At 36.7% G+C, this 18870-nt stretch overlaps 2 protein-coding genes across 4 annotated transcripts in view; both read left to right on the top strand.

Moving 5' to 3' along the window:
• Positions 1-8768, top strand: part of ppan (peter pan homolog) — a 15101-nt gene extending 6333 nt beyond the window's left edge. The window contains 5 exon segments of the mRNA NM_201463.1: positions 2122-2245; positions 3736-3814; positions 5083-5212; positions 7987-8150; positions 8227-8768. Coding sequence (NP_958871.1) covers positions 2122-2245; positions 3736-3814; positions 5083-5212; positions 7987-8150; positions 8227-8603 — 874 coding nt within the window. The 3' untranslated portion in view covers positions 8604-8768.
• p2ry11 (purinergic receptor P2Y11) lies at positions 8305-18796 on the top strand. Of its 3 annotated transcripts, none has more exons than XM_005164326.6 (2): positions 8305-8925; positions 17656-18796. In XM_005164326.6, the coding sequence occupies exon 2, from the start codon at positions 17675-17677 to the stop codon at positions 18587-18589; it is 915 nt and encodes a 304-aa protein (XP_005164383.1). In that variant the 5' UTR covers positions 8305-8925; positions 17656-17674; the 3' UTR covers positions 18590-18796. The 3 variants fall into 3 exon arrangements, with proteins under 3 accessions (XP_005164383.1, XP_073790477.1, NP_001191383.1); XM_073934376.1 differs by lacking the exon at positions 8305-8925 and adding an exon at positions 13531-13574 and having other exon boundaries at positions 17600-18796; NM_001204454.1 differs by lacking the exon at positions 8305-8925 and adding an exon at positions 13531-13572 and having other exon boundaries at positions 17656-18792.
• The last annotated feature ends 74 nt before the right edge of the window (positions 18797-18870 follow it).

Here is an 18870-nt window from a genome sequence, read left to right on the forward strand (position 1 = left end):
ACACTGTCTCTCATTCAAACACATACACAAACATAGACAGCACCAAAGAAACAAACACGCACACATTTAATTCCTCGCAACAGGGAGAGCTCGCGCTTAGCGGAGCAGTAAAAAAAAATTAACAAAAAAAAGAAGAACTTTTCCGACAGTCCCTTACTAAGAGCTCCTCTAAGCGCGAGCTCTCCCGGCTAAACGCATATTGTGAGGACTTAAACGGAGCAGTGCTCATAATGTCGAGGGAAAAAAAAAAAGACAGCTGTGAAACATAACCAGCTTTTTTTTTTGTAGGAAACACACTTTAGATCTTTTTAGGGTAAAAGTTTTTTGAGTTATTGCCGTCTATAACTGAATGTCTGTCAGGAATATCGAAAACAAAACCAACTGAACCGCGCTAATTTCTGGCGCCCCCCTGGATATACAGCACCCTTAGCATTTGCCTATGGTGCCCATGCCACAGGCCGGCCCTTAATTGGCTGAGTGTTGTAAATACTCGCGCTCACCTCCCTCGCGACAGAGCGCATAGGAGATAAATGACGTCAGTACATAATAACTGGTTATGATTATTACTGAACCGATAATGAATTGTCCGCGTCTGCAACGCGGTGCACAAAAGAAACTAATAATTTTGACATCCCTATGTGTCAGTACGGTTAAAAAACACACTATAGTATTTACTATAAATTACTATAGTATAGAGCTGCACAATTAATTGTACAAAGATTGCGGTCTCGATTCGACCACCTAGACGATCTCAATCCAGCAAATCTGCGATTATGTCAATCATATTTTCAAGTTCAGGAAAGAAGCATTGATGGTCTTCACATTGTTTTACATACGTTGTTCAGCAACGTGGACACCTTCAAATGGTTCTGAAAGAGTCACATGCTGTATTTATAAGATATAATTCATCCCAAAAATGTAATTTCTTTTCTTGATGTAATGTATTTGCGACCCCAAAATCGCACGTGACGTGAGCTGACCATCAGCTGTTACCACAAAGATAGCGGGCACGCCTCTGAATGAAGTCTACTTTAGTGAACAAATTCTGCATAGGCTAATAAAGTTGTAACAGGTAATAAACTTGTAAGTAACATTCAGCTTGTGGCACACAGTGATCAATTAGGAGCAGCGCAGAAGTGAACCACTCTTAGCTGTGAAAATGAAAATGAAAGCACAGTGTTAGATGTAGCTGACTGATTCCAGCCCAAACAGTATCCAAAACCTGCCGAAATGCAAAAATACCCACGCAGTCTTCAGTATTCACGAAAATCACGTCAGTGACAGATTTTAAGCAGAAAATGACAGCATATGGCAGCATATGTCTCAAACACAATAATTCAACATCAGAATTATCATCAGCGATAATGACCAGGACAAATCTAAAGTCTGTTCAAGTCCACAATTCCAAGTCTATACAAAATTGAGCATTTTAACCAACAGCACAGCTACACAAAGCCTATTGCTGTTTTACCACATGTTTGAGAATAACAATAATAATAGCCCACTCATCTTAACCTTTATTTTACATCTACAGAATCGTAAGAAAATCGTGGTCTTTATTTTTAGGCAAAAAATTTGCGATTCTCATTTTGGCCAGAATCGTGCAGCTCTACTATAGTATATTTTTATGTGGGTGTCTGACAGCTGAAAATAGATCTGGTAGCAGATATCGCAGCCTCTTTTTACCTCACACATTTTTTTGTTTAGATTTTTATTTATGATATGTATTTTCACATTCTGATACCAATACCTGAATATTAAATTGTTAAAATGACTATAATTAATCGAAATCTTCTTAGGAGTAAAATATTATGTGTTCTTTAGAAGAGTGTACTTGCATTGTGATGATGATATATTGTCATTCTGGCATTGTCTTTTGAGTGACAAAAATGGTCTTAAAATGATGACTATCTTATCACAATATATTATTCAACAAAAAATGAATTTTGTGACGGGCCTAATCATTAAAAAATTAAGTGCATATGATGAATTTGTATTATTATTGATGGAACGGTGATTCTTTTCAAAGTAAACGCACTGATGCACTTCTTTAATATATTTAGATTTGTAAAGCATGTAGTTGATTGTGTAAGTCACATTGTTGATGGTGTTTTTTTTCAGAGGTGTAAACCTTTCAGAAAGCGAGGCAGAGCAGGATGAGGAGCACAACATCACAGAGTTACCCCAAGTGTACTCTGGCCGAGGGAACATGGCGTCTCAGCAGAGTGCAGTTCGGCTGACAGAGGTGATGAAAGTCACAGTTTTTTTTGTTTTTTTTTTTTTAAGCAACTTCTCCTAATCCTCGGTTCTGTTAAGAAACATAACTTGGGTAATTTTGGTCCTGTTTACATCTGGAGCCTTTACCGTTTATCTGGATTAGCTGGCTAGCCGGTTGAGTTTATTTTAGCTTGCACCAATCTTTTTGGGTTTTGGGTAACATGAAGGCTCATGCAAATATGTCTGATAAAATGATATTGCATATTATTTTTTAAATATTTAAGAAATGCAAATGAAAGCCGGCTGTTTTGTGTTCCCACTTGACTTCTCGTTTGCTTAGTTTAGTCACTAATTTTTGTTGATGTGCTCTGAATCCTAGAGATGTAACGATTCACCTGACTCACGATTCGATACGATTCACGACACTAATCTCACCATGAATTTTTAACTAAATTATTTTAAACAAATTTAAGGTGAAGAGCCCTTTCATTTTTTCTTAAATGCTGTACATTTTGCAAAATAATATATTTTCTGCCATAACCAAATTGCTATTTTTAAAAACAAATAAATTCCCAAAAAAAAAAGAATGTCCCAGGGGAAATCCTCCAGCCGACACAGACAACAGTTTATCAAACTGGGCTGGGCTCAGTCAGCCCAGTCACTCACATTGCATATCTCAAATATTTGCAAATGATTTATCACATAAATGCATGAGGGAATTCCTCTGTCATGAGTGAGAATACCTCTCAAATGCTGCTTTATGGCTTGTATGTATGCAGCACTAGTTCTGTTGTCCCTTTGTGGATACAGATACTGCAACCTGCAGGTATAGAAAGATGCATACATTCATGCTGATGCAGAACACATAGTTTCAGTCAGCTGTCGTCCATTTGGTGTGATCTTTGCTCCTTTTTGGCCTAAAGAAAACCAGGCACTGCCAATGCGGGGCAGCAATGCAGTTGGGGTTGGACGACTTTAGATTTAAGGTTTAGATTATTGTTGAGTCGACATCGATTAGTCACTAGTCGTGAGATCAATAAAATACAAGATGAAAATGTTTTGCAGCATGCCACAATTTGTGATTTACTTGTAGGAAAAATAATATGAACATGCTGTTTGACCGCTCTTAACACGTTGCAAAAATAGCGCAACAATAGTAATGACTAATTTTAGTGGAAAACAGTCAACAGTATTTCATTAGTAATGCAAGATTAGCACATGCTAATATTTGTGCTAAATAAATGCAGTCAGCTTATTGATCACTGTACTTACTAAGAATGTAACAATAACAAATATATTTAGTCGAAATGTAATGCATACGTCGTCGGTTCTTCTGCATTGGTTCTTCCGCTTGGTGTGTCCCAGGCTTAAACAATGTTTTTTTTGTACAATGACCTCTTTTATATACAGAGATGTGAGGGGGATTCTGTTTGCTTGTTTCATGGCCACTTTATAAACCTGAATGGATGGATTTTGATAATTATTCATTTGGTGATAATTTGATGTCTTCTATTACAGATTGGCCCAAGAATGACTTTGCAGCTGGTCAAGATAGTAGAAGGCATGGGAGAAGGAAGCGTGCTTTATCATTCCATCGGTGAGTATAGCTTCATGTAAAAGATAGGGATGCTCATTTCGGTTCATTTTGCTAACCAACAACCGCTGCTCGTTAATGGAATATTAACGGTTAACTGGTCAGATTATTAGTAAATTTATATTTAAATAAAAAAAAAATGTATGTGTCTGACTCATTAAATGTTGTGTTTTAAAACACTAATTTATTTTAACATGTGAACATATTAATAACAGAACATTACACCAGGGCATCTTCACGCACCTGCAGTGTTTCCAACAGCATAAACAAAAAGAATATTTTTTACTTAAATTGAAAATTTTAGATTACAAAACGAAAACACTGAATGAATTCTTTTTATAAACCGGCATAGGCAGTTTTTTTTCGAATCTTATGTTTTTTGTTGTCAAAATAAAAATAGCAGGCTACCTCAAATCGATCACTCCACGGAAAATATGCATTTAATAATTGCCCCACTGTTATTCATATATCACAAAACCTTTAATTAAAAAAAGTCATTATTTTAAAGATTGTGTCTTGAGCATCAGATTTTTACCTTCTGAGCTTTTGTGCTTTTTTTTTTCTCACACACTCGCGGTTCATGTGCAAAGACAATGACAACGCATGCATATGTTGACTTTTTGTAAACAGTTTTGTTGTTTTAATATTATATTGCATTAATTTGCAAACAATGAAAGCTGTAGTCTATTTGTAGTGTTTATGACGCAGATCAGCATCAGCGCTGGTTTGACATCAACTCGTCTGTATTAAACTGCAACATTCTTTTTCCATTTTGCTTCTTTGGCAAATATTTCTGTAGGTACGTGTGGTTGCACGTGTTACCATCCTGCGAGTTAACAAATATGTGTTGCAGTTGCACATTAAGGGACCAATCACAGTGAACGCGCTTTTAGCTTTCAAAAAAAGCTATTTTTGTTGACAAAAAAAAAAAAGATGTCACTAGGAAACGACTGATTTGGCTGCATATTGAGTGGTTAATGTCAAATAATAGTTTTAATAATTTAATGGAGATATTCCAGAGATGGGTTGCGGATGGAAGGGCATCCGCCATGTAAAAACTTGCTGGACAAGTTGGTGGTTCATTCCGCTGTGGTGACCCTGAATTAATAAAAGGACTAAGCCAACAAGAAAATGAATGAATGAATTTAACGGAGACCATTAATCACACACCCTTTCGGTTAACGGTTAATCGATTATTTTGAGCATCCCTAGTAGGAGATCAAAACATTGAGCATAATGGTAAACCAAATCTAAAATGTGATTGTCTGCAGTCTCAAAAACCGAAGAGCAGATTCAGGAGATGCTAAAAAGGAAGGAGAAGCATCTGAAACTGAAAGAAGAGCGGAAGAGAAAGCAAGAAAAAAACATTGCCATGAAAAAAGAACAGCGTGATCTAAACAAGTGAGTACAACTGATCATCTGCTGTTGCTTTGTGGTTACAAATTTGGACCATGGTTAATCATGGGCTATATATATAGTTCCATTATTTCCTACAAAGTAAAAAAAAACATCTGTTGATTATAAATACTATTGTTTTATAACCCAGCTCTAAGCTGCTAAGGAGACACTCTAAAACATGGGTCTCAAACTTGATTCCTAGAGAGCCACAGCTCTGCATAGTTTTGCTCCAACTTTTATTCAAACACAGCTGATCTATTTAATCAAGGTGTTCAAGACTACTAGAGACTATTAAGCAGGTGTGAGTTGAAGGTGGTTGAGGCTAAACTATGCAGAGCTGTGGCCCTCCAGGAATTGAGTGGGTCAAGTATAGTTCCATCCTTGTTCACAGTAAAGAAATTAAACGTTTCTAGAACTAAAGAAATTGTTTCTTTTTGCTATATCCAGGGTTTTCACAGGTAATGAAATTTCTGGAATGTCATGGAATTTTAAGAGTATTTTAAACATTTAAGTGTATTTCAGGCATATAAAAGTATGTTCAGGTATTCCATATGTTTTGTCACATTTATGGAATATCAAGGATTTGTTTTTTATTTTTGCTTCCTATTTATCTCCTTGAATTATATGTACATTGTTTGTGGGTGTTCCGATTGGGAAAAAAATAGTTTATTGCTAAAATGACTAAAATGAAATCGGTGCAAATTTTAAAGAAGGTCACAGCAAAAGTCAGTACTTGTGTGGTTTTGCTATAAAAATATACACCCTAGTTCTTTTTTTTTTTTTTTTTTTTTTGGCTTCTATTTATATAAAGGGAACCCAGAGAGAAAGAGAGAAGGCGTTTTCCTCTTAAGGTGAAGTAGGTGATCTGCCAAAATGCTTACTGGTTAGCATGTTGTACTGCAGGGAAGGGACTGTTTCTCAAAGCCAAGCCCCCTGAAATCGCGAATGCGCGTACCACGACATGAGAGCAGACAACCCACTGGTTCATGTCATCACCAGTTAGAAATGTAGTTTGTGGTTGGCCGGCGGCGTGCAGGAATTACACTCATTTCTAAGCCATACTTGAATGCTATTTCAGAACTAAAAAAACATCTACATTATCGATGCTGTTAAAGGTCCCTTATGAAATTGAAAATAGTCACATCTATCTTTCACCGGGAGATTTCATTGGTTAAACAACACCTCTGTTCAAATAACCCATTCATAACAACACAATCGACATCAGAAAAACTTCAGCCATGTTGTCATCCTTCCTCCAGCATGCAAGTAACTCCAAAATTGATTCAGCATTTTAAAAAGTGTCAATTTAGCTTTTCATGCAGGTGCTAATGGCTCATATGCGTGAACAGGTGCGCAGAAGGCCAAATCTGTATTTGATGACTGACAGTTTGGGCTACTTATCGGGAATTATGGGAGATGTCGGCCTGACAGTATTTAATTGGATGAAAACTTATGAGTTTTATGCCTCACTAAGAATATAAAAAGACATATGAATGCTTTTAGATCATTTACTGTAATCATTACTACTGGACTGTAAAGAGTCTTTCAACCAGCACAACAAAACATGTTTCTTAAAACAATCACCTACTGCACCTTTAACTATTTAAAGCCTCCTACATTAAACTCCAACAGCAACAATAGCATTAAAAAATAGTTAATTTTTGATTTAACAAATGTATCCTTTAAATAAATTCTATCCTGATCTCACGAGGAAAAATAGCTATTTTACGTTTTGTCAGTTTAAGGCTGATTAATACTTCTGCGTCGATCGCACGCGTATGCTACGGTGGAGCCTACACGTTGACGCAAAGTCCGCCGGTTTCTGCCTCAAAATGAGCGAGTTTGAGCCACTTGTACATCTAGGAAGCGTTTAGAAAAAACAAAATACCAGTGAAGAAACTCAACACAGAGGAACATTAACGCCTCACTGCCAACTAGCGTTTCGGAAGTGTTAATGCAGACCAGCAGAGACAGTATAAATGCACAGCTACGCGCAATGCATGCGCCGTGGGTTACTCCGGTCACCTGACGCAGAAGTATAAACCAGGCTTGAGTGACTAACTTGTAAGAATTCATCAAGTTCAGTCGTACAAAAATGTAAAACTTTAAAAAGATGGCCTCACACCCAACCCCACTCCTGAATCCAACCATCATTGGTTAGGCAAATCGTACTAAATTGTACCAATTAGCTACTACATCAAATAGTTACGTATTGCCGTGAGATAGCGTTGATAAATTCACATTGTAAAATTGTCTTATGAACCATCTAAAGCAGGTCAAATGCCTAGGGGGAAGTGCAGCACCATGCCTCGTCTATAAAAAAACTTGAGGTATCGCACACAGAAGTAGAACTTTTAATATGGAAATTTAGTGTTATTTACCATGAAACCATGCAGATGGTGTGGAAAAAATTTGAACAGTGTCCTGGCAGGCCAAAAAATTTTTGCGAAATCTGTGCGAAAAAAAAATCGTTAGGTTCTCAGTTTAGTTTAAATGTGCATTAAATTCAAAGATCGAAGAATTGATTGCTAAATTCAATCACTTCCTGTTTTTATTACTAATGCTTTTATTCAGTATACAGTAAATCATTCGGCTTTTTGTCCATAAAAGTCAGAGAATTGAACATTTAGTTTAGAATGGGAATGTTGTGTACCTAAAATAAACCACACTGTGACACGGCTGTATTATATTGAACTGAACTATACATTTTGTGAACCATTACACCCCTAAAAATCATCTATATGATTTAAATACTCAAAATATGAAATTTCTTAAAGAAAACGGAGCTTGGAGGGCATCAAGAGAAAGCGGGAGCAGGAGGGCCAGGGTTCAGATAATGAAGTGGAGGATCCTGGGATGCAGGAGGGCCAGGCTCCAGCAGAGGAGTCTGATGATGAAGCTGAGTATTACAGACAGGCTGTAGGAGAGGAACCAGATGAAGGTACGGCTTCGTAAACAATATTTTAGAAACTCTTTTGGTGTAATTCAATTAATTTTGCCCCTCAACTCCATTTCAGACATGTTTCCTGGAGCAAAAAGGAAACACCGCCCTGGCAAGTCTCCAAACCCCTTCAAAAAGAGGAAGATGTCACCGGGGAAGGGCCCTCCTCCACATGATAAGAAGAGTTTTAAGTCTGGTGACCGGGGAAAGAAAGCTGCTGGGAAGCAGTTTGGCTATAAGAAGACACTGGAAGGAAGGAGCCAGTTTAAAAAGAGTGGAGGCGGCAAGAAATTTGTCAAAAGGGAAGAGAGGGGGAATAGGTTTGGCCAGAAAAAAGGAGAAAGCGGTAAGAGGTTTGGTGTAAAGAAAACATTTAAAGGACGGTCAACAACGAAACAACAAAGAGGCTCTGGAGGAAGAAAAGACTTTAAACACAAGAAAGGAAAAAGCTGAAGGAAGTGAAAGCGCAAAGTTTAAAGAGCTGAACCAGAAGGTGGAACTGTTGTTTCATAACTGATGTGCCATCTCTACGCTGAAAAATCTTACAAAATGTCAAAATTGTGCCTTGTATATATTTATAGAGTTGGTTGCATTCACCAATAAATAAATCGTCAAGTAGCTTCTGTTGCAACTCTTCAAATGCTTTTAAGGGTGACGCATGTCTGTGTGATTTCACACATTGGTCTGTTAAAAAGTGCATTCTTTGCATGAGACAGGAAGTTTGACACATTTACAAGGGTGGCTGTCGGACGATTTGGTGAAGCAGAGGTATATGGTAAGTTTTATTGACTCGTTATTTTTTAATGTACAAGTACTTTTTTATAATGTTGGTTTGCACAACGTCCCATAAAAATAAACCGGTAAGGGTTAAAAAAAAAAAAGATCAAATATTTCCTGTCAGATGGTGTGTTTGTTAAGAGCTGGATTGCATTATGTTAAATCCCAGTTGAGTAAAATATAAATTGAAATCTGTCTTTTAATTGAGATTTCTTGGGAAACAGTAAGGTGTTTTGCTTGGTGAAATGGTTTAACTCAGTTCAATAATTTTGTAGCTAGTAAAGAAATGTCTCAATTTCATTAACAGTCTTAAATGTAAAATTGTTAACAAATGCTGAACTGATTGTAGCAAATTGTATTTTGACACTACTGTCCTGTTTGTTGAATGTACTTACTGTAGTAACAAACATTATATTATGCATAATTACAACTATTTTAACAGTACTCCAAAACTTAACCCTGTAGCAAGTACAGCGTTAATGAATAATACTCAGGACTTGTGTATATTGTAGTGACATCGTAGCAAGAACTGAAAATAGAGTAGTCCAACTTGGTTTACAATTCAATTGTTATCTATTATTTTTAGTCGTGGTGCTGGTAACCACAGTGTATGTGTGATAAACTGCAGACAGTAATGTATACATCTTAATGTACTTGACTTGCACTCCCCCTTCCCTTTTGTTTTCTTTACTTCACTTTGAGGTTACTGTAATGCATTATACTCTGAGGTCTTCCTCAATTCCCCTTCCTAAAATGCTGCTGTCAGGGTCAAAACATACAATCAGGTTACCCTCCCTCTGTTAGCGTCCAGTCCCTTTTAGAATTCAGTTTAAGATTCTGTTGTTATTTTTAAAGTTCTTAACAATCAGGCTCCATCCTACTTTAAACACCCTTTGGCCCACTACTCCATCTTGAAGATCTGCTGACATGACTCTTTAGATGTCCCTCAGTTCTCTTTAAAAACTAATGGTCAAACAGGTTTTTTTAGTCACTACCCCTTGTCTGTGGAACCAGTTGCCAAGATTACCTCCCTGACCTTGCATTACTTCTTTTAAAAACATCTTTTTTTGAGTTTTAATTGTATTCTCTTTATTATTGTCTTGTTTTAGTTCGTTTAATTTTCTTTAAGCACTTAGGAAAGCGTTTGCAATGTTTGATGTACCATTTAAATACATTTTACTTAATTTTTATTGTCACACTTTTATAAACTTGCCTAAAGTTCTAATTATAAAATATCTGATAGTGGAGTAGTGTTTTGTTATTGTGTCCTGTTTTTGCTTTAGTGGTGTAGGCAACTAACTAAAATGGCCATAAAATTAAAATAATATGAATGGCATAAGTATGATCAAAGCATAAATTACAGTATATTATATCACAACAATAGCCAAGGAAAGTAAAATTAGTATTCTTCATTGTTTGGTACTTTAGAACCTTCCAGTTAAAGTAATCAAGGGGATTTTTAAACTAAACTTCAATGAAATATCTGTATTCAGACTGTATGTCAATTGTAAATTAGCAATACATAACATTGACAATGTGTGAACAGCTTGTAATTAAATAAAAAAATTTCCTTCCTAGGTTTTCTTTAAAAGCCAGATTGACGGCCATTGTGTAATGTAAATGTATCAATAAGAGAATTATTCACATTTACAATCTGACAGCTAAATCTATATTCTCTAGTCTATACTCTCAAATATACATAAATAAAATATATTTTAATTATCTGCTGACATAATGGCAGCACAGTGTAAACATGATCAGATCTTAACTTCTGTTTTCCCACAGATGTCATTTTTTATCAAAATCAGAGAACAGCAATCATTGTAGCACAAAGAAGGATTACAACTGGACTTTCTGAAGGTTACAGCAGTCAAAAATGACTTAGGCCCATCAGAGCTGTGATCTTGATTTGGTTTTCTTTAGTGTCCTACAGTTATCAGAATGTAGTGAATTTCATGACCTAAAGGGTTAGTTCATCTAAAAAAATTTTATTCAGAAAATTACTCACTTTTATGTTGTTCCAAACACCTGAGACATTCATTCATCTTCTGAAAACACAAAATATATTGGATGAAATCAGAGAACTCCCTCATCCACCATATCAGTAACGACCTGCGTTATAATTGTAATTATTATTTTTTTTAATTATCCTCAAAACGAACCATATGCATTGTTCAATCGGAATATTATCAAGCTTCGAGAACAGTTTTGTGCGCACATAAACAAAAATAATGACTTAGTTGAGTTTCTTCTCCTCCGTGTTCCATTACAGTTTCACTCTATAAGAGGTGTTGCCAGATATAGCTGACTTTTTCCAGCTCAAAAGCGGTTTAAAACCTGCCAAACGCACAAAAGAAACTCCCAAAATGTTATATTATTATTTTATTTAAATCGAAATTAACCTAGTTACTTTAACTGTCAATGTTTAACCATACACAACCAACACCAGCAGTTACAGAACCACAACATACACTACGTGTACTACGTATTAGAGCAAGGGTGTCCAAACTCAGTCCTGGATGGCCAGTGTCTGGCAAAGTTTAGTTCCAACCCCAATCAGACTCCTGGGCTAGCAAATCAAGCTTTTACTAGGCTGTCTAGAAACTTCCCTGCAGGTGTGTTGAAGCAAGTTGGAGCTAAAATCTGCAGGACACCGACCCTCCAGGACAGAGTTTGGACACCCCTGTATTAGAGTATGATTTATTTTGAAATGGGGTATAAATTTGTCCTGTTTGGCATTTTTAATTCTTCTGAACATAATGTGCTGTTTGTCAATCAGACAACGCTTCTATGTTTCTTCTTGTCAATTGGAAAAAATGATGAATGAAAGTGTCATGAGTTTAACCACTGTGAGTGGTGTGCAGGCGCTGCGTGAAGGGAGTCAGATTTTAGCTGCGTCTTAAATGGCACACTACCAACAATGCACTCATGCACTATGAACGTATGCACTTACAAACTCAACAGCATAGTATGTGTATGTAGTGTCGTCCCAAATGGAGAACTAGTGTTTTTTTACTAAGCGGAAATTCAAAAAGTTTCACTGATGGCGTTTGACGGTTGCAAAATCAGTGAAATAAACGACCAAACTATCAAATAATACCTGCCATGAGTATAACCGCATTCACCATCAGGAGGAGGCACTATATTAATCACTCTCATAGGAGAATTTTGCTTTCACTATCTAAAATAAATAAAGTTATCCAACATGTGCACCCGATAACTCCGCCCCTTCTGCTACGTGAGCAAAACTGCAGTCGTTGAGTGTGTGAAGTGTCCAACATTATACAATTGGTTTTACCACCTGAATGAGTGCATCATCCGAGTAATCATAGTGCTCTTATTATTTTCAGGGTTTTTAGTGTGAACGCACTACTTACACTATTTATACTACAAAAGGGTGTAGAATAGTGCAGGGGTTCCCAAACTTTTCAGGCCGCGACCCCCAAAATGACAATGCCAGTGACTCGCGACCCCCAATATACTCTGAGGTGGTTATAAATACAGAAACCTTGCATGCAATGGCGCATACACACCAATGGACCCAAGTCCATTCAGTCTTCTTTTAATTTTTTTAATGTATGAGAGCTGGAAATGGGCCACAAAGTTTAACCGGGTGTTATGAAATCTGCTGCATCTGACGCTATTGCTGTGTCTTTAATACAATGTAATTACCCCAGGAGTTGCAATCCAATAGAAGTAGTAACTATAAGCTACTACAGTAACTATATACGGCATAAACGACTTTTTTTTCTCTTCAGTAGGTTATGGATAAAATATGGTAATTCTTATGGTTTAATAAAAATAAATAGATTTTTGGAAACCACCAGGCGACCCCCCCTTCATTGTCCCGCGACCCCTCGGGGGGTCCCGACCCCCACTTTGAGAACCATTGGAATAGTGCATAAGTATGCGATTTGGGATGCAGCTTTTGATGCAACTTTCCTTCACCTCCTCTAGTAGGTGGGCCCACTTGGTTTGCGCTATGCACTGGTCACTACTAACTGAATGGAGTACACAGTTGTTTTGTTGAATAAGTTGCATATAAAAGTTGTTTTAAAACCCAAATTTTGTCAACCTGCCAATGCCATTTTTTACCTGCACCATCAAATTCAAAACTGCCCAATCTGGCAACACTTTCTAAAAGCGCAGTTTGGCATGACATGATGGGAGTAGGAAAACTTGCATTTTTAGGGTGAACTATCCCTTTATCCGACATTACCACTATACATACCTATCCTTATTCTGTTCCCTTTACTGACTTTTTTAAAGTTCACACAAAGCTCAAATATTCTGTCATCATTTACTCACCATTAAATTGGTCCAAACTTTGAACATGTTTCTTTCATGAGTGCAAAAGATATTTTAAACAGAGTTGAAACCTGTAACGATTGACTTAATGGATTTGTTTTTACTACTAAGGATATCAGTTTTCTTCAAAAAAAAATCTTATTTAATGTTCAACAGAATAAATAAACTCCTTCATGGCCTTAAGCCCCCCACCCCCCCAAAGGTATGTGATTAGCCCTGTTTCACACAATTCGTGATCGCCTCAGTTCCCTTTGAATATGCATCTGACTCCTCCCAGTCTTTCCGCGCATTTTTCAGTCGAGAAGTCAGCTCAGCAGACCCAAGCACGGAAAACAAGGTGTGTTTATCGATTAGATTGTTATAATATCTGCATCTGCGCAGTTCTTTACCACAAGCAGTTTGTAAAATGGCACGAGGGAGCCAATCGATTTACCTGTTCTGTTCTGTTTTCTCTGCGTTCACCTCTCACTTCACCACCTCCATCGAAAAGCCCCTCGTGTTTTAAAACGATAATGCTGTTGTTGCTATTTTTACTTAAAACATTCAACATTTATTACAGTTTATGTGGCTTCAACTACTAGTCAGTTCACTCATTGTAACTATTCTATATGTGATTGAAATTTAAATGTCTTATAGTATTTAATAGATTAGGGATTGTTTTTATACGTTCATCACTTTCATTCAAAAAGTGCTAAAGTTTTATGTGGAAACCAAAAATGTGTGATATAAAATAAAATGGATATTGCTGGTCAGTATTACAACAATGATAACATATATTCTCAATGAGTTTGCCTTATGAGTTTGAATATTTAAAAACTTTTGAAGGGTTGAATTAACATATCATGATTATGTACTGTTTTATTTCTGTAGCTAAAAAGCTTAATTGAGCAAGATAGCATATAATGATCTCAGTTATTTAGCTTTATTATTTAATTCAATTCATGTTTATTTCTATAGTACTTTTACAATGTAGGTTGTGCTAAAGCAGCTTAACAGAGAAGTTCTAGTAAACTGAAACGGTGTCAGTCCAATTTGTAGAGAGGTTCAGTTTAGTTCAGTTCATTGTGGTTTAATTTTCACGGTTGAAAGTCCAGCAAATCCACAAGCTAGAAAAAAAACTTCACCAATTGAAGAAAGTGAAGGGGAAAAAATAAACCTATTAAATGAAATAGACTTGCTTTTGACACTGGTGCCTTTTAGGGTGCTTTCACATCTGTGGTTTGGTTCATTTGGGCAACAAATTGTTGCATTTTCTGCTGTTTTCGGGTCCTTTTCACACCACACTGATTGGCTGTTTCTCAATATGCGTTCTTCAGCGGTCTTGCGTCCTCGTGTTCTCGTGAAACGTCATCATCAGCTGCCTAAGTTCAGTTCCAATACTCAAGACTGCAAGTACGGAGGACGCGTGAAACTTCCCGGATGTGTTCTTGATATCGAGGACGCACCGATGCAGACTTGAGCATCGAACTCACTCTGGAAGTCCCAGAAGTCATGGCGACTGGAGGTGGGAAGCGCTGCATTTTATCTAGATTTATTATTAAAGTTCATAGATATGAATTATTTACCTCAGGAGTTTCCCTAAATGAAACGGTGAAAGTAAACATTACCATGAACATCTTAATAAAGGAATAAACACATTAAGGGTGTTTGTTTGCTGAAATTCGTATTAAAATCAGTTTTTTTTTTATATTGTGCAACATATATTTATAATGTTTTTATGCAAAGTATATATTTTGAAAAGGGTAAAAACAATAAATCGTTGTATGAAGGCTGTAATGTTTAAATAATTTACTATTTAAAACACGTGAAGGTCATGTGACCATCAGGAAGAACGCAGCGTCTCAATTCTCAAAGGACGAGTTCTCTGCCCTCGCGGTCTCCTGAGTTCGTTCTTCTGAGGACACAAGTCTGTTCTCTGCGTTCTTGGAATTGAGAAACAGCCATTGCTTTGGTCTGAAGCAGTTGAAAAGAACCAAAATGCTGTCATGTGACAAAATCCACATCACTCATTGGCCAGATGTTATTGCATGTATTTCCTAAACTACTTTTCGATTGGTCAGAATTAACGTGCGGGAAAATGCCAATGGAACTCTCGCTAGTAAACAAACCGGCAGACACAAAATGTCGCTTTTGACTATGGAGAGACGACCCTGGTCATACTAAATATTTTGTTTATATGAAATATGAAATATGAAAAAAGGGTTAACCTAGGTGCCCTTTAACTACAACATAAGTCACAAGAGTTCATGTGTGAATAACAGCTACCTTAATTACTTGTTAGTACATGTTGTTAATTTAGTTGTTAAGCTAAATGTAACCAACATGAACTGATGATATGGTAATGTAAATTAATATGACTTTACATGGATGAGCATATCACCATTAACTCATCCACCATTAACATAAACTCCTGTGTTTAAACTGTTAATGCTGGTGTTGACTGAGCACTTTTTCATTGTTATTCAGTGTAAACGCAATGACATAAAAATGTGGAAAAGGAGTTCATGAGTATAATAATGTGCCCCATCAAGTAAAGTCATGATTTGATTATACATTAACATGTCATGAGTTCATGATGGTTAAACTAAGATTAAACTAATGTGGTAATTAATACCATAATTAACAAACAATCATGTACTAACAAGTAATTAGGGTAGCCATTATTCACACAAGAACTCATGTGACTCTTGTTGTAGTTAAAGTTAGTTCACGATTAGCGCATGCCTTATCATAAGATCATAATAAATTATGTTTAGTCATATTAGTCATTATAACTTGACAGTAGTTTAGTCATTACCAACTTAACTTGCATACATGACTAACGTGAACTTTAGACCAGTTTTCTGTCTATCCAACATGCTCCTCAGCAAAATCTGATTTATAAAGAAAGTGTGTTAAGGCACATTGTTGGTGCTTTGCTATTTTGAGAAACTGAAACAGACAATGCCATTGACCAACTAAAAGCTGGTCTAAAATCCAGCACAGAGTGTATTAGTTATGTGCCTATGCAGGTTCAAACTCTTAATATACACAGGATGTACATCAATACAAAAATATCTTTACATATGAAAAAAAAAGGATTAAAATGGTAAAAAAAATTGTTATCGACTGCATAAATAATAATAAAAAATAAAAAAACACACTACCTTTATGCCTTCTTCATCTCGGGGGTCTTTTTTCAGTTTATTCATGACAATTTGCATTTGTATTATGTTATTATTATTATCAGTATTATTTATTAAATACATATTCATACTTGTTTTAATAAAAACAAGTTTAGATTTGTCCACTTGTCGGATTTTGGAGACATATGCGTCACCATATGGGGCATAAGAGTAGGATGTGTATTTGGATATAACTCAGTTTTTTTCAACACTTTGTTATTATTTATTTATTTGTTTGCTGGAAATCAGAGCTGAGTTTAGAAATAGTTTTAAAACAAATCTTTGCGCTTAACAAATGAAATTAAATATGTAGGCTAATGGATATCTTCAGTGGAGGGCGTACAACACTGTTTCCTTATCCACAAAAGTAAAGGAGTAAAATAAAGAATAAATGGAAAGTAAAGAGGCTGAATGGAGGAGGCTCGTTCTTTATACTCGCGCTGCAGAGGGTCTGTTTAACTGTTTCCTCGCTAGTAAAGCGTTCAGTTTTTCCACTTACAAAGTCCACCATGTAAATAGCATATGCGCCACGGACCGACACAACTGACTCCTAAAGGGAATGAGAGATGAGACTGGTTTAATGCACTTTATGCTCAAAACACACCCATAACTCATTATGAGAATTTTACTGCAGTAACCAAGACGACACTATTTTTCCTGCTGTTCTACAGGCACCACGTGCTGGATTAGCATTTTAGTTCAGTATATGAATAACGTTTTAATTTAGGACTCGTTTCTTACAATCAGTATTTACTAAACATGCTGTAAGTTAAAATGTCGCCAATGTTACTGGTTGAAACCTAAAGTAGTGGAGAGGTCTTAAAATGTACGAAGTCTTAAAAAGAGGTCTTATTAAATTTCATTCTTGATTCCTGTTTATACTAAATAGCATATTTAGTTAAATAGCTCAAAAAATTGCCAACAATAAAACTCAAATTTGAGCATTTTTTTTACATTTTAAAGGGGACCTAATATGCAAAAGTCAATTTCTGTAAGAGGTTTAAACACTGCACTGGCAACAGTGCGTTAATTTAGCCAGTTCCTAAGTTACAATTAATTAATGATTTTTTTTATAATCACACCTTAGCGGTAGAAACACTTTGACATTCTCCCTTCATACGTGTCATCAGTGGGGGAAAGCCCCGCCCATTTGCGACAAACTTTCCGTCATTAACATAGACAGCCCTGAGTGTGAAGCAGGCGTTTACTATTTGTTCAGAAATGACGCTCTGATCAACTTTGTTTTCTATTTTTAGGGCTCACAGAACACCAGAGATGAAGAACGACAGTTTATGCAATGAATCTCAGTTTCAAATCGACCTTCTCCCACCCATGTATGGCATTGAGATGACTGTGGCCCTGCTGGGCAATATATTTGCCCTGTGGCTCCTGGGGACCAGAGAGAGGAAGGACTGGCACACTGGTGTAGTGTTCTCCTGTAACCTGGCCATCAGCGATGTTCTTTACATCCTGACCCTCCCTTTGCTCATCATTTACTATGGCAAGAAGAAGAATTGGACCTTTGGGGATGCTGTATGCAAGATCGAACGCTTCCTCTTCACCAGCAACCTCTATGTCAGCATTTTCTTCATCATGTGCATCAGCGTCAACAGATACATTGCCATCGTGTACCCCTTCTTCACCCGGAGCTACGTGCGCCCTGTACACGCAAAGATCGCAAGTGTGCTGGTGTGGTTCATCGTGATCATCACTTCATCACCGGTTTTCAGTTTCGCTGGAACCGAAGTCGTGGAATCAGATCGCGTACACAACCGCACTCTTTGCGTCTCTTGCAAAGATAAAAGTAGGGCGAAATCCCATTTAAAGTACACGTTGTTTCTTATGGTTGTTGGATGCATGATTCCTTTTCTAGTTACCTTTGCGTCCTATTTGGGTGTGATTTGGACTGTTTTGAAAAATAAGAACATCACCACATTAGAGAAGAGAAAAGTGGCTCTGATGGTCGCTCTTGTCTGCATTCTTTACGCGACGTCGTTTGTCCCCTATCACTTTCTGCAGACTTATCACGTGTACCTGAAGTCAGAGAATTTAAAAGAGTGCTGGTTGTATAATTCATACCAAGTCTCCAAAGGTCTGGCCACGCTGAACATGTGCTTGCATCCGCTTTTGTACATGGCTGTGTTCGACAGCATACGGACAGTTTGCTGTGGAAGAAGCTCAGATGATTGATTTTTATACAAACTATATCTTGGCCAAAAGCTCACACAGTGGTTTCCTGCTGTAGATTATGCTTAGGGTTTCCTTTTATGCTTGTGCTCTGTGTTTGCACGCCAACAAACCACAAACCAAATGGAAATTATGTTTAACTGACATTTAAAATGCTTCAACTGTGTTCGCTGTAAAGAAATGCAAATTAAAGATATTTAAGAGAAAAAATGCTGTTTAAAATTTTGTTTAAAGAATATTTTACACCTTTTTTATGATTTAATATTAATATTATGGTTCTTCTG

Source organism: Danio rerio, chromosome 3, assembly GCF_049306965.1.
Source record: "Danio rerio strain Tuebingen ecotype United States chromosome 3, GRCz12tu, whole genome shotgun sequence".
NCBI lineage: Eukaryota > Metazoa > Chordata > Actinopteri > Cypriniformes > Danionidae > Danio > Danio rerio.

Excerpts from the sequence above, each read along its gene's own strand:
- p2ry11 (XM_005164326.6), top strand. The coding sequence starts at position 17,675 with ATGAAGAACGACAGTTTATGCAATGAATCTCAGTTTCAAATCGACCTT.